Raw genomic sequence first — 16,045 nt, forward strand, 5'->3', positions numbered from 1 at the left:
CAGCAGTTCCCAAAATGCATGCTGTAAAATGCAAGTATATGCGTTATTTTTTGCAGCCCATTGGGTAACATTATAGGCATAAAGCAGCGTTTTACGCAATGCTTGAGTTTCAGCTAAGTTTGCACCTAGCCTCAGAGAGTTTAGCCTGTCTAACTCCCCTTCCTCTGTGATTAAGCACTAATTGTAATTTGATACCGTAGCTGTGTCAGCTGACTTCCATGGCAGAGAGCATTTGTAAAAACAAGTTGTCAACAATATGTCTGTTTTCATGAGAGGAAGAAGTATGCAAACTGCAGATTTAATGCAGGATTTGTATCAGCTGGAACAAAAATGTTTTTCTTTATAGGTCATTATGTTGTTGCTTATGTTTTAGAGCTCAGATGAAGTTCTGTGTTCAGGTCTGCTTTAAAGGACTTACGAGGTGAAAATAAACTTCTGAGAAAAACAATTATATCTATCCCACTTCTCCTAAAAATGACTTTTTTAGATATCCCACAGTTTTATTTTATATTTAAATCTAGTTTTTACTGTTTCATTGTCTCTGCTCAATGACACATTCATTGCAGTATGCCAGAGCTCAAATCTATGAATTATTGACCCTTTTTATCTCTTTTCTGCTTTTAAAAGCCATTTACTGACAGAAAAATGTTTTATGGCTGTAATTACTTATCAGTGAGGGTTATGCTATAGTCTGACCCAGTCCAACCCGGTCCCGACCCAGACAGAAATTGTCACTTGCATACTTGATGTTTAACTTTTTCAGGCAGAGAAAGAAAAAAAGGAACACAGCATAGTTATTAGTGTGCTAGGCACTGTACATACACATGTCTATCTCATCATGTCACATGTCACCTCGTAAGTCCTTTAAGGGCTCTTTTCAACTTGCTGTGGTTGGCTCAAAAAAGTGGATCGCAACCATTTTGCCAATCGCAACAACCTGGAAATTGCATGGCTTTTTTTCTATCGGCGTGATTGGTTTATGCCCGAATCACAATCATCTGCCTGCACACTTTTCAGTGCAATTACGTTTAGCTCCCGATGGTTAATGGCCCAATTGCAGCAAATGGAAAAAAACAGGTTGCGTAATCACAAATGCAGTGCAAATGTCCTTGCAATCGCACTTGCAAGTGGAAAAGCAGCCTTTGCCATGTCACAAGCAATTACAAAGCTATGCACTCTTGTGCTGCATTATGCCTGGTACACACAGTTCAATTTCTCCATCGATTGTTAATGTTGGAAATAATTAATCTGCTTTAGATTGATAAAGGGATCGATTCTGTGCAGTTCTGATCTCAAAATTGATCCCTTTATCGATCTGAAGCAGATCGGTCATATTGGAAATTATCGATCTACAGGAAAATTCCAGCCGGTTTGACAGTAAAATTGCAGTGTTTATCAGGCATAATACATAATCAGTAAATGAGTTCTTTAGTGATGGAGGTCAGCAGTGTTCTCCCCAGGCTCTTTTAGCCGGGTGCTCCGCCTGGCTAGCTTTGGTGACCACCCGGCTGTCATCGGCTCCTTTCCTCCTATGCTGTAAGCAGAGTTGCTCACAGAAGCACTGGCCCTGCATTCTCATTTTGCCCCACCCGGCTACTTTTTCATGCCACCCGGCTACTATTTCATGCCACCCTGCTGGAAAAAAATTCTGGGGAGAACACTGGTCAGTATCTTAGAACCCATATATGGCCTGAAGTTGTGGACTTGGAGCCTCAGCCAAAACCTTGTGAGGGCAAATTCTCTCAGTGACAAGTTTCTATATGTGGATGGAGGAATGCATATTTCATTTAAATCCTGCGATCTAACGCGCATTCAGAAAGCCTAATAGCACAAGGGCCAATACACGGAAGCTGTGACTTTCATCCATTGGTCTAAAGATAACTCGCAAAGCTCATAGCAGCCACACACAAGCTGGACATGTGGCTATATATTGTGTTGTGTACTTGACATCGGTAGTTATAAAAGCACTGCCGGCTACAAAAGCATGAAGTATGTGGCTTTAGCCAGCCCACGTATCAATACAGACAAGTAAGTTATGTGGAACCACTAGGATTTGTGTACTGGGTAAAAAAGCACCTAAAAAGTAATTTGCTGAAATCAATGTAAAGAATTTTATTAGGTTAGTATTTTTTATATAGTGCAGACATCTTCCTCAGTGCTGTACAGAGTATATTGTCTTGTCACAATCTAATCCCTACTATAGTCATATTTCTATGTATATATTGCGTAGTGTATGCATCATAGTCTAGGGCCAATTTAGAGGGAAGCCAATTAACTTATCTGTATGTTTTTGGTTTGTGAGAGGAAACAGGAGTGCCCTGAGGAAACCCGCATTGACATGGGGAGAACATACAAACTCTGTACAGATAGTGCTCTGGCTAGGATTCCAACCTGGGGACCAAGCTCTTCCAGGCGAGAGAGTTAAACAGTAGGCCACCATAAGGTGCCTGCAGGACATCTTTTCTAGCTCATGTCCAGGGAGCCAGACCATAATTCATCACTTCAGGCCAGTAGGCAGCAGAGTTGTCTCAGTGTCACCTATTCCACTAGCGGCTATATCCGTCGCTTCTTTTACATGTACACGTCATTGTAATGTATTTAAACACCAGTAATGCATTACTTTCACCACTGATGTATGTCTTGCACCTATACTGTGTGTGTAACTAGTGACTTTTTGGTGCCTCCTAGGAAGTTTGCAGTGACTTAGGTTTCTCTTGTTCACATATTTTTGTTATTCAATATACGGTATAGACTCAAGCATTACTTTGTTGTTACCATTGAAATGGAGTAGTTATGGCTTTTGGAGTACCCAATACTTCCACATTTTTTTCAATACAATTCTTCCTATTACCTGGTGTGCAGAGCTAATTTCTTCTTTTAACGTACAACATAGCACTATCGTCAGCTGGCAGCAGCGCACACGTATAATCCAGCCAAGTGTCTGCTTGTGTGGATTTGTATAATCTTGACACTGCAGGCATGGCCTTAACTTGCACGATTATAATGGAGCTATTAAGATAGCGTTTTTACTGTAGACTGGCCTTGGAATCATTTGTTCTAAACTTTAAAGCGAAATTAGGCTAAAGTGGTTTTACGCTACACAATAACTATGGTATGTGAATTAACTCCTTTGCATCTAACAGACACCAGTGATCTGTTTTTTAAGCCCAATCTACACGATACGATTCTTTGTGCGATTCGATTACGATTCTATTTACTATCCAATTAAATCCGGCATGTCCGATCGGGATTCGATTCAATTTGCCATTGTTTTGCAATGGAAAATCGAATTGAATCGAATCGAATCCCAAATGGACATGTCAGATTTAATTGGATCGTAAATAGAATCATAATCGAATTGCACAAAGAATCGTATCATGTAGATTTTGGGCTTTAGTATGTGCAGCCAGAAGTCATTGTATTGTGCTGCATGTCAACAATATGCAGATTTATATTTCCTTCAGAGTTTTCCCTTCTGGGCTTCCACTGTCAACCAATGGCTGTGACTGTGGAAACACAGTTTTGTATAGATCCACTTACTGCCACCCTACCACCCTGAGGAAGTGCCCACTGGCGCGAAACATGTAGGCGGGTGGAGCCTATGCTGAGCACAGCAGTCACACGCTGAATAAACGGTATTGGAAACTAGATGTAAAAATGAGCTGGCTTTTAGCCTTGAATAAGAGCAATGTAGTCCGGCATTCCTCAACCAAGCAACAGTTGGACCTTTGGATCACTGCAGGTTTCTAAAAGAGATCTGGGATTGTATACGTCTTTGAACATCTCCTGGTCCATCATTGCACAGTGGAAGACCTATGGTGCAGCAAGTTTGTTCTATGGACTATGGACAGTGAGTAAAACATCTACTGTGTTTTCTCACCTGTAAGACCAGAGTTCCAAGTGCAACAGTCAGTATTTCCATAGGATATCCGGATACTAGATTACTGCATAACTGAGGAACTGTTTCATGTCTTATATCAGCCAGATGAAAGTTTGTGGCTGAACATTACCCTTTCAGTTTCGGTGGTTTATGCACAAGATATGTAGAATTGCTGCATAGCACTCATTCCTCCTAACCAACATCATGACAAGTACCAATTCAGCGATTTTCTGCATTTTTTTTTAGCAATTTGAGATTTAAAAAAAAAAAAAAAAAAAATGTATATGCTAGTGTTGCTCGGATACCCCCGATCACGGATTCAACTAATTTCTGCCATGACGGAATGAAAATCCGGATAAGCCGTGATAGCAATCCGGATTTGAAATGGACTTACGAATTCGACTTGGATTTTTGCTGTGATTGCCTGTAAAATCAGAGTTCACAGCCGTGATCCGGATTTTCCTTTAACGTTAATAGAAAAGCCCCCATGCATGCTACAATCATCAACATTGCATGGATTACTAAGGTGATCAGTGGCTACAACTTCAAAAAAATTTTTTCCAAAAGGTTTCGTTTTAGTTTTTGAGAAAATCACATTGAAAGTTTCCAATGAAAAAGTAATGGTGATTTAAGAGACCATTACCATTAAAGAGACCATTAAAGGTGATTAAAGTCTCCCTAAAATTAGGTTTTTATTTTAAAAACCTCATTAACATTATAGTCTCTCTTAAAACCCCCTCGATCGCCCCAAACTCACGGGGCTACAGTGCAGGCAAAATCCACTACTTTCTTGGTCGTGGATTTTGCTGCCGCCTCTATGCGCGTCAATCAGCGCGTATCTCCGCCTCTCCCCCGCCCCTCTCAGTGAAGGAAGAATGAGAGGGGCGGGGGAGAGGCGGCGATCCGTGCTGATTGCCGCGCATAGAGGCAGAGCCGCGCTGCCTCTATGCGGAAGTTGCCTGCGTGTACCCCCGTGAGTATGGGGTGATCGAGGGGGTTTTCAGCCGCGGTTCTGCTGCGTTTTAGGAGGTACAATAATGGTAATGAGGTTTTTAAACTAAAAACCCTTATTTTAGGGAGACTTCAGAGTCTCTTTAAGGCCTCTTGCACACTGCAAGCGATTCCGATTCAGATTCCGCTTTTTAATACGTTTTTACATCCGATTCAGATTCTGATTTGCAGTTTGCTCCCTGCACACTGCAAATCGGAATCTGAATCGGATGTAAAAACTGATTAAAAAGCGGAATCTGAATCTGAATCGCGTGCAGTGTGCAAGAGGCCTAAATCCCACCGACTTAATAGCAAAGCCCCCTTACATGCTATAAACACCAAATTTGCAGGATATGTTAAGTAGAACAGTGGGAACAAGGGGAAAAAAATTAAAAAGACCTTATACTTTTTGAGAAAATCGATTTTAAAGGTTCAAAGGAAAATAGTATACATTTAAATGTGGTAACTTGCTGAACTTTAACTCTGCTCATGCTCTCCTCCTGTAGACTTTCTGCCTGTAACCAACCTAGTTATGGAGAATTGTGGTTTATGTATATATGTGTGTTGTATTGATGTCTATTATGCCCTATGTTCTGATGTCTCAGATGTTTCTATGTATATGCCCTGTATTCAAGTGCCAAGCCCAATTCCGGGCACGACCCAGTCGTGCTTGGCGGAATAAAAGTGATTCTGATTCTGATTCTGATTCTAAATGACAGTTAATGTATTTACATGTATACTTTTTCCTTTGAAATTTCCTTTGAAGTTTTAAAATCGATTTTCTCAAAAAGTATAAGGTCTTTTTGAAAAAAAAAAATTCCCTTGTTCCCACTGTTCTACTTAACATATCCTGCAAATTTGGTGTTTATATAATGTATAACCTTGTGCTATGTTGTATAACCATTTGCTACCTCTCTGTCTGTCACCCCTTGTTGCAATGTATGTATCCCTATTTATTGACCAGCGCTGCGTAATATGTTGGCACTTTATAAATACAATAAATAAATATTAATAATAAGGGGGCTTTGCTATTGACCGCTAAAGTCGGTGGGTTTAATCACGGATATTTTTTTCCGCGATCACTAGTGACCACGGCTGAATCCGTGTTGGAATTCCATAATGGATTCTCGATCACAGATTCGGATCACGGCAGCGGATAGTGAAAAAATGCTCATGAATCACTGGTATTCCTTGATCACAAGTTCCTGATGAGCATCACTAGTATATGCAATCACATGCTAACTCCTTGCTATACTCTACATGCTAAATATGTTCTCAACCCCATTGCTTAATTAAGTTGTTTTTAAATGTTTTTAGTGTAATTAGGCTTGGTAGCTAGAGTGCACTGCAATTATCAGTTTGTCTGTTATCTAACTATTGTGTAATAAAGGGAATTTTTTTGTATATTGGTATAGTATACTATTAATTATTTTTTTGTTTTGTATGTACTACAATAAAGGTTACACTTAAAGCGGTATCGTCACCATAAAAATCAAATTTCAACAGCAACTGGTATGAATGTATTAAGTGATAAAGATGCTAATCCTGCATTTAAAACTTTCAAAAGTTTTTCTGCTGTTATGATTTGGAGTTATCACATACTTAAGGAACACTGGCCCTTTAGTAGTCGTGCCAAAGAATTGCATGCTGGGGGTTCTTTTTATCTATAATGTATTCCTCCTCTTCCCTTTATTTCCCTACCAGCTTCTTATCTGAAACCTGATCCCCTACTCACTTGTGTTTACAAGCAAGGCTGAGGCGACTCAGCGATTGGAGGAGACAAGAAAAAAAGTAAAGGGCAGAAATGACATCACAAGTTAGCCTTAACTGTGGGCAAAAGACATGGACCCCACCAGGAACAGAATTCTCGTAATTTACTATATAACATTCACTGAAATCAAAACGTGGACAGTATAATACTTGTGTTAGTAGATCAAGTATTTATCTACTTATATATGTGTTTTTTTCCCTGGCATAGTATGGCTGATCCTACTGCTTTAAAGAGACACTGAAGGCTAAAAAAAAACAGCTTTTCATTTACCAAATATGTTTAATACTTTAGCCCTAACTAAACCGCCGCATCCCCGCCGCTGTACAGTATCTAAATCCCCCCTAACTCACCCTCCCTCTCCCCTGCAAAATGCACGACTTTGTTGGTCGTGGAATTTGCTGCCTTCTAGTCTTCCGTGTGAGGCAGAGCTATGAGCTGCAGCCCTGCCTCACACGTGTCTGTCAGCCCGGATCTGCGGCTCGATTCTCCCGTTCGATCATTTCGCCGCTCGATTCTGCATTCGATTTTCCTGTCCTCCGCTCGTTTTTCTTATCTTTTTCCATTTACTGCCATCACAACTCAAGAGGCGAAACGATTGAGCAGGAGATCGGAAATGTTAAAATTATCTTTTGAGCCATCTAAATGGCTCAAAAACGAACTGTGTATTCCCAGCATAAGAGCTTCTCTGAGACCCAACTTGGGTCAAAGACAGCTGTGTTTTCTGAAGCACTTATACATCAAAGAAACAGTGAAAGACAACTTTAGACAAGGTTTTACTGCAGGGAAGTTCAAAAGGTCATTAGCTCTGCTCTGTTTAATAGTTTAAAGAGAATCTGTACTGTAAAATTCTTACAATAAAAAGCATTCTATTCATTATGTTCTCCTGTGCCCCTCTGTGCCGTTTCTGCCACTCCCTGCTGCAATCCTGGCTTGTAATTGCCAGTTTTAGGCAATGTTTACAAACAGAAGACATGGCTGCTAACCAGAGTGTGATAGGTTGAGAGGAGAGCTTGGTGAGGGTGTGTAAAGCTTCTGCCTATCACAAGCAGTGATGCACATTCCACACTTTCCAGCCTGAGCCCAACAGAGGAAAGATGATAAGATGTATTACAGAGACAGTGCAACTAGAAAAGGCTGCAGTATGCCAGAGCACATTAGAACAGGTATAGGAACTTATAGGATAGAAGAAATAAGGCTCAACACTTTGTTACAGAGTCTCTTTAAAATACATAGTGTAGTTTGTAAACTGTAAATGTTAGATAATGATGCAAAAAAAAAAAAAGCGATATACTGTAACTGATAAAAAAATATGAGACTTCTCTCTGCTACTGATGTTCTAATTATCCTTACTACATAAACAATTCATCATATTAAACTTTTTTTTTTTGCCTCAGTGTCACTTTAAAAGATTCGAAGTTTTTGGTAATTTACATCATATCACTTTGAGTAAATCTACTTACTACCTGTATCATTACCTAATGTCATACAGGCCAGTCCTCTTTCTGTAAGTAGTTTGGATGTAACTTGGTGTGTTCGCCATCTGCAGCTCCAGAATGGATATTCATATGCTGGGCCTGGACACAATTATGCACTGATCTTCTGCCTGGATCTCCTCACCTGACTGTTTAATTAAGCCAATTTAAATGAGCTCATTATTCTGTGCAAACAAAGTTGCCCTGCTGGAATGCAGTCAGTGGGAATTGATGATTCTACTGCATGTGGTCACATTTACATATTTTTTTTTGTTTTCTTTCGCAAATAGGATTTAATTATTTTCTATATAATAGTGTGATTTTAATTTGGATATTGAATAAAAGTGTTTTTTATTAAATGTATGCTTACAGTCTTGCTTGCATATACCAGGTAATATTTGATAAATACTATCGCCTTTGCGCTGGTGATTTAATTGTGGACTATTTCAAATGATTGCACTAAATGAGGATGGAGTAGAGGCAAATTGTCCATCAATTTTAGTTGTATTACTAGGAAAGCAGAGAGTCCACAGAAAATCCATGCCAAAAAGGGGAGAACATACAAACTCCATGCAGACAGTTTTAAGGGCTGGAACCCACAGGAGCGCTTTTGGCAGCGTTTTGGCAGCACTGCGATACGCTAGCAGTTTGCCAAAACGCTGGGCTAATGTTAATGGATGGGGCAACTTCCACAGGAGCGTTTGCGTTTCCCAGAAACGCAAACGCAGGACCTGCAGCATTTTGGGAGCGTTAGCGCTTCAATGCAAAGTATTGAAACGCTAGCAGAAACGCTCAGCAAAACCTAAACTGAGCGGTTTTGCTAGCGTTTTGCGGTTCAGCACACTGTAACAAAATGAAAAATAATTCACAGGACCAATCAGGATAAAAACGCAAAACGCAAAACGCTAGGCACCCGCTGGGGAAAAAAATACAATGTTGCAAAACACGACCAAAAACGCGCATGAATCCGCTTGCAAACCGCTCAGACAAAACGCTAGCGGTTGCGTTTAGCGTTTGCGGTTTGCAGTGGGTTCCAGGCCTAAGGGTGGGTATTGAACCTTTGACTCTAGTCTTACAGGGCAAGATGGCAAACCACCATGCAATTATTGACAAACCACCCACAATCTTCATATGTAGGGCTTGTGGGATTAACTATACAAAATGAAATTGCGAATTACCAGAATCTTTGGGTAACTCTAGCTTTGTGATATACCATTAAAGGTGTAGTTAGCAATACCACTGCCTTGTGTGTTGTTAAAGAGGAACTGTCAGTAAAATCTTGAGATTTAAAACACATACAAATAAGAAGTACATTTCTCCCAGAGTAAAATGAGCCATAAATGAATTTTCTCCTATGGTGCTGTCACTTACAGTAGGTAGTAAAAATCTGACATTACTGACAAGTTTTGGGTTAGTCCATCTCTTCATGCGGGATTCTCAGCATGGCCTTTATTTTTTACTAGTAAAAAGGCCCGCGGGCGTTAGGTCACAGCCGCTACTCCCCGCAATGCACATAAATACACGTCCCGCTTGCTCATTCCCCACCACTGTCTGAAGTATATGCACACAGGGAGCTGCTTGCTTGGCAGTTGGAAAAAGCAGTTATTTCCCACAATGCAATGAGAACCTCTGTGAACCACACACCGCAAACTGTCACATCCGGCCCTGTGTCCTAACTGCCCTGGCTGCGCACATGCTCAGTACAAAAAAGCCAGGGACACACAACTAATCAGTTGATGACGCAGGGACACTTGCATTTTATTGTATAGGATAAAGACATTCCCTGAAAAAGATTTTACAATGATGCTGGACAGCCTCCCTGCTCACCGTACACTTTTTTTTGGCAGTTTGGACGAAGCAACTGCCATTCACTAAGTGCTTTTAAAAATAAATAAAACCCTAAGAACCACCTATGAGAAGATGGGCTAGTCCAATATCTGTCGGTAATGTCAGATTTCTACTACTTAAAGTGACAGCAACACAGGAGAAAAGTAATTTATGGCTCATTTAACTCCGGAAGAAACATACCGGTACTTCTTTGTATATGTTAACATTTATTTTAAATTTTAAGATTTTTGTTACAGAGGTCCTTTAGAATACAAACAGAAAACATAATATGAGAGTGAAATCTTACCTGCAGAGAACCTTTGGGGTCTTTATTCACTGCTTTTGTCCGCCACTTCTTTCGCTGAATCCCTTTTTCTTTTTTGGGACTTTCAAGAGCACCAGCCTTACAAAAAGTACATTTGCATTTGTTATTGATTTACTTCAAGTGTATTTATTATGAATTTACCAAAAACCACAAAACTAAGAGACCTACAATATTTTCCTAAAGTCAACCATTCTAATTTCTTTCATGGATTATTTGAAATAGAAACATAATGGTGCCTTTTAGCACAGTAAACCTTAAAGACTTAAAGGACCGCTATCACGATAAATTGTACATTTTAAAATGCATTTAAACACATACAAATGAGAAGTAGGTTTCTTCATATTAAAATGAGCCATAAATTACTTTTCTCCCATCTTGTTGTCGCTTACAGTAGGTAGTAGAAATCTGACCAAACCGACATGTTTTGGTCTAGTCCATGTCTTCATGGGGGATTCTCAGCATGGCCTTCATGATTTATAAAGACAATCCTTGAAAAGGATTTATATAAAAATGCTGGCCAGCCTCCCTGCTCACTGTACACTTTCATAGCAGTTGGACGGAGCCATTCAATAAGTGCTTTTGAAAATAAAGACAGCCCTGAGAATCCCACATGAGGAGATGGGCTAGTCCAAAACCTGTCACTTCGGTCAGATTTCTATTACCTGCTGTAAGTGACAGCAACATAGGAGAAAGTAATGTATGGCTCATTTTACTCTGAAAGAAATGTACCTCTCATTTGTATGCTTTTACATGTATTTTAAATTTTACAATTTTTGAGATAGTGGTCCTTTAAAGAAGAAATGTAGTGAATAAAAAGTAATGAATACAATTTATTTATTTATTTATTTTTACACAATATTATACAAATTATTTAGTCAGCGTTTGCCCCTCGTAAAATTGTTATATCCGTTCCCATGAGAAGCTCTGTATGGGAATGGTGTGAAAATGGTATAGATTTTATAGATTTTCTAGCAACTTTCATTCTCTGCTGCAGAGATTCCCCCCCCCCCTCCCCCTCCCCTCCTTTGTTTTTGCTTTGGAATTTGCAGAAGGTAATTCAGAACTTTTTTTCTGTTAACTGAACAGAAATATTGCAGCAGATACTGAATAAGGAGGAGCCGGGGGCTGGGATTGCTTAGAACACACAAGCACAATACTTTCACCCCCCCCCTTGACCCACTATTGGATTTCCACCCACACACTTAATGGAGGCTGGAAGGTTCCATTAAAGTACACTTAAACTTAAGATATTTCATTTGATTCCACGACTGCATCCCATATGTCTCAAGGATGCCATTAGGTCAGATGCTAAATTGCAATATAGCACTTCTAACCTGAATATTTCACATTACCTATTAATATTAATGATTTCTATAGAGTTATTGATTTTTGTTGTGCTGAACACATTGAACTAAAAACATGGGACATAACAATAAGGGAGAAAGCCCTACTCTTCATAAGCTAACCATATACAAGGGCAGAAGCAGAAAACAGTGAGTAAACTGTAGTAATGGTTCAACAAGTGATAGTGGCACTGCTTAAAGAGGAACCCGTAATCAAGGATTGGACTTCTTCCCAATCAGTAGCCGATACCCCCTTTATCATGAGAAATCTTTACCTTTTCGCAAATAGATCAGGGGGATTTGTATGGCTGATATTGTGGTGAAAGCCCTCCCACAGTGTGATGTCAGAACCTGGGTTCTGACAGTTCCCCGTCTGTGAGCCTTGTTACATTGCAGGAAATAACAGCTGTTTCCAACTGCCAAGCAACCAGCATCTCCCTCTGTATATGCGTACTTATAAAAGGGGGTGTGGTTATAGATAATGGCAGTTGGAGCTGTCTGTCTTTTTTATTTTTCACGTCTGCCAGTAGTAAAGATGATTACATGCAGCCTGATTGTGGATCAAACAACATGAACAAATTACATGGCAAATATCAATCATTTCTGATCTCTCTTCTATTTTTTAACTTCTCACTTTGCAATGTATCGATTTGTTTTATGTCCCTTTTTTTGCTAAAGTTCCTCTTTAAAGGGCACCTCATGCTGCCATATTTATTTCCTAACAATGCAAATTCCCTGGCTGTGCTGCTGCTCCTCTGCCTCTAATAATGCTAGCCAAAGCCCCTGAACAAGCATGCAGATTGAATGTTTGACTGAAGTTTGACTGTATTTGCTGCATGCTATGTTTTTGGTGTGTGATTCAGGCCTTACTGAGACATGAAAGATCAGTGGGACTGTCAGGCAACTGGTATTGTTTAAAAGGAAATAAATATGGCAGCCTCCATATTCCCCTCACTTCAGGTCTCCTTTAAGGTTACTTGCACACCAAGACGTTGTGTTAGGTGCTACGTTAAGGTCGCAGGCCATTTTTACTTAAAGAGAACCCGAGGTGGGATTTTATTATGCTAGTGGGGCACAGAGGCTGGTTGTGCACACTAACACCAGCCTCTGTTGCCCCATGGTGTGCCTCCAAGACCCCCCTGCGCGTCGCTATACCCCCCGCAGCGTGTCGCCAGCACAATGTTTACCTATGCGCTGTCAGTCAGCGCTGCTCCCCCGCCTCCTCCGTATCGGCTCTACCCGCCGTGTCCCTTCCCTCCGGCTGATTGGGGTCTTGGAGGCACCCGGCTGTCCCAGACTGAAGGCGGGGCGGGGTGGAGCTCCGCCACCCCAAGCAGGAGATGTGCGCGCGATCTCCTGCTAGCTCCATAGATGGCCGTTCACGCCAATGGGCGTGGAGCGGTCCTGGGGCAGCCGCACTGCTCACGCCAATTGGCGTGGAGCAGTCGGCAAGGGGTTAATGTTTCAAGGTCTCTGCTCAACTGCAGTATCTCAAGAGTCCCAGAGTGAAAATACATGAACTAGTGACCTTTTTATCTTTTCCTTTCACAGTAAAAAGTCCAGGTATCTGATTAGGAAAGTGTTTTATAGCTGTATTTTGTTATCAGTGAGCCGACTGGGTCCTGACTGGATAAAAACTGTCAGTTCCATAGCTAATTATAGCGATTCTCAGGCAGGGAAAAAAGAAAAGGAGCGCAGCATAAGTGACTGTATGCTTGCCACGGTATATGCACATGTTTATCTCACCATGTCACGTCATCTCTGGTACACTTTAAAGTGCCAAAGTTAGGGAAAAACATCAAATAACACAGCTTGTGAGCAACCAGCGCCACCTTGTGGTAAATTTGAAAAAATAACATATGCCGACATACTGTAGCTGTAGCTAAATAATTTTACTGTATTTACAATAATAAATGTGGTTTCAAAGCCACTTTAAATATCCTTACTACTAAAGAATTATGTTTTTCACTGGAATATTTTGTAGTCATTTGCTACACTGACCAATAATTCACACAAAGTATCTAATTTGCACTAATAGCTTTTTGAAGTGCTGTACAAGTCCTCCAATCCAGGATTTTGGATAGGGGGACGTTTAATGTGTTATTGGTGTGACATTAAATTACATTTATGGTTATAGTTGACCTAAAGCTCAAAATTAAAAAACAAACTTAAGATTATGGCATTAGGACCCATCCCCGCGGGCCTGGGGTATAGAGTGGGAATAAATGGAAGCAATATTATCAGATTTTGTGTTGTTCAGCTCAGAGTTCACTGCATATGGCGACTGCACACATTAGATTAAAAGATGGTACTCCTTGGAAGGAAAGCGATGACAAATTTGGACAATGGTCTCAATTTACTAAGCATTCGGTAATGCTGAAAACAGCTAATTCACTAAACCTATTACCGCACTGAAAAGCAAAATTACTGACTAAATTACAGACTTCTGTGGTAAATACCTCAAGAAATTGAAATTCACAGAGATTAAAGTGAATCAAGCACCATTTTTAGCACCCAGGGCATCTCAGTAGCAAATGCATGCTATCAATGTGGTTCTTTACTAAAAAAAAAACAAAAAACACTTCTATTCTACCTCTTCTTTTTACATTTAAATGTTATTGCCCTATTTCGCAGGCCTGCCGTTCCTCAAAAAGAGGAAAGAGCAGGCAGATAAGGAGTGCGGTAATTAGCAGTAGCAATAAGCAAACAAAAGGACACTGTACTTCTAAAGGTTTACAGAGTCACACTTGATTACATTCACACCTTTTCATGGATAAATAAAGGCAGAGGAAAGGGAGGGGGAATTGGCAGCTCCTACAGCTATTAGAAACCAGCTGCAAAAAAAGAAAGCTGCTTGTATCCCTTTGAAGCATTTGGTAAATCAAAAATGTTCATTATTTTCCTCTAAGCTCTGACCAGCTGATAACTCACAGTCTCCATGCGGTAACATATTGGCAGATGTAGCAGACAGCCAATAGGGAGAGCCACACAGCCCTGTTTCACACCTGATTTGGTCCAATACCCTGGAAGGCAGGACTTTAGTCTGGCAGAGCAGAGAAGACTTTTTTTAAAAGGCTTTTCTGCATACCTTTAGATGTGAATATCTTTATACTCTTTTACAGAAGACCTTCCCCAGATGGCTGCAGCACATCAAAAGTAATGCTGGGGATGCACTGGACAGAAAACCCTGACTCATGAACACAGACTCCCAGCTTTCTGCCTGACCTGCTCCACAGCTGGTAAGTGACTTACCAAGCAGGGCTTGGTTGAATTGAAGCATGTTTTTTCGGTTAATTACCAAGCTTCTACGGCATGGGGGAAAGGTTAGCGAATTTGGGGGAAAAAAAAGAAAAGTGTAAAATACCAAATGTGGGATTTTACTGACCTATTTAGCCAACTACCCAAATAAGGCCAATATAATAAAAAGCATAGACATCACCATGTCAACAAACGTTCATATAGTCAAAGCCAGTAGTGTTGCATGGTTGAGAGAGCTGGATCATAAGGAATGCTGAGAGCTGAATTCTATGCCTTCGAATTGTGGTGTTGGAGAAGACTTCTGAGAGTCCCTAGGACTGCAAGAAGATCCAGCCAGTCAATCCTTAAAGAAATCAACCCTGACTGTTCACTGGCAAGAGCAATGCTAAAGCTGAATCTGAAATACTTTGGACGCAGAATGAGAAGGCAGGATGCGTTGGAGAAGACCCTGATGGTGGGAATGGTCGAGGGCAAGAAGAGGAGAGGACGGCAGTGAATGAGATGGCTAGATAGTTTCATGGAAGCAACAAACATGGAGTTTGGACAAGCTTCAAGATGCAGTAGAGGGGCGTGGCATGCTGTGGTCCATGGGTAAAGAGTTGGGCTTGACTAAATAGCACCCATCATGGTTGAGTCATTAGAAAAACTGTTTGAAAGATGTTAAAAAATAAAGATTAAAGTACCCATTGTGATTTAGATAAAACTGGTATAACACACTGTACTAATACAAAAAGCAACTACGGTAAACTTATTAAAAGATGATATGTGCAGATCAAGCCCACACAAAATGAATTACATGAATGCTCTAGTTCAGCCTTTTTAATGCATTTGATAGTCAATATGCATTAATTAGCAATACACAATGCTTTGTGTATTGCATATGCGTATTTTTTGCAATAAAAAGTATTAAAATTACCTGGCTTGCTGCATCCTGTATTTGTATTTCCTGTTGAGATGATAAAGCAATTTTACTGGAAAGAAAGTAGTTCAGATCTCCTCCTCCTAATCAACTACTCCCAAATAAGGTAATTAGGGTAAGGGCACAAGTCAATAGTTTCCGGTGAGCAAAGATTACCTTACCTGCCCCCCCCCCCCTTCCTGCTGGCAAAAGGGTACGTTTTTGTGGCCTGTGCTGCAAATACAGTGACCTAATTATAAGAAACTGCTGTAGCTGCAATG

At 40.4% G+C, this 16,045-nt stretch overlaps 1 protein-coding gene across 6 annotated transcripts in view; it reads right to left on the reverse strand.

Moving 5' to 3' along the window:
- Positions 1 to 16,045, reverse strand: part of OSBPL3 (oxysterol binding protein like 3) — a 277,877-nt gene that overhangs the window by 58,820 nt on the left and 203,012 nt on the right. For 4 of the 6 annotated variants that reach the window (XM_068236035.1, XM_068236039.1, XM_068236036.1 and 1 more), the window contains 2 exons: positions 15,783 to 15,812; positions 10,248 to 10,343 (listed from right to left, as the gene is read on the reverse strand). In XM_068236035.1, the coding sequence (XP_068092136.1) occupies positions 10,248 to 10,343; positions 15,783 to 15,812 (126 nt within the window). The remainder of the gene's footprint in view (positions 1 to 10,247; positions 10,344 to 15,782; positions 15,813 to 16,045) is intronic. The other 2 variants (XM_068236040.1, XM_068236038.1) reach the window with 1 other exon arrangement.

Source organism: Hyperolius riggenbachi, chromosome 5 (assembly GCF_040937935.1).
Source record: "Hyperolius riggenbachi isolate aHypRig1 chromosome 5, aHypRig1.pri, whole genome shotgun sequence".
Lineage (NCBI taxonomy): Eukaryota > Metazoa > Chordata > Amphibia > Anura > Hyperoliidae > Hyperolius > Hyperolius riggenbachi.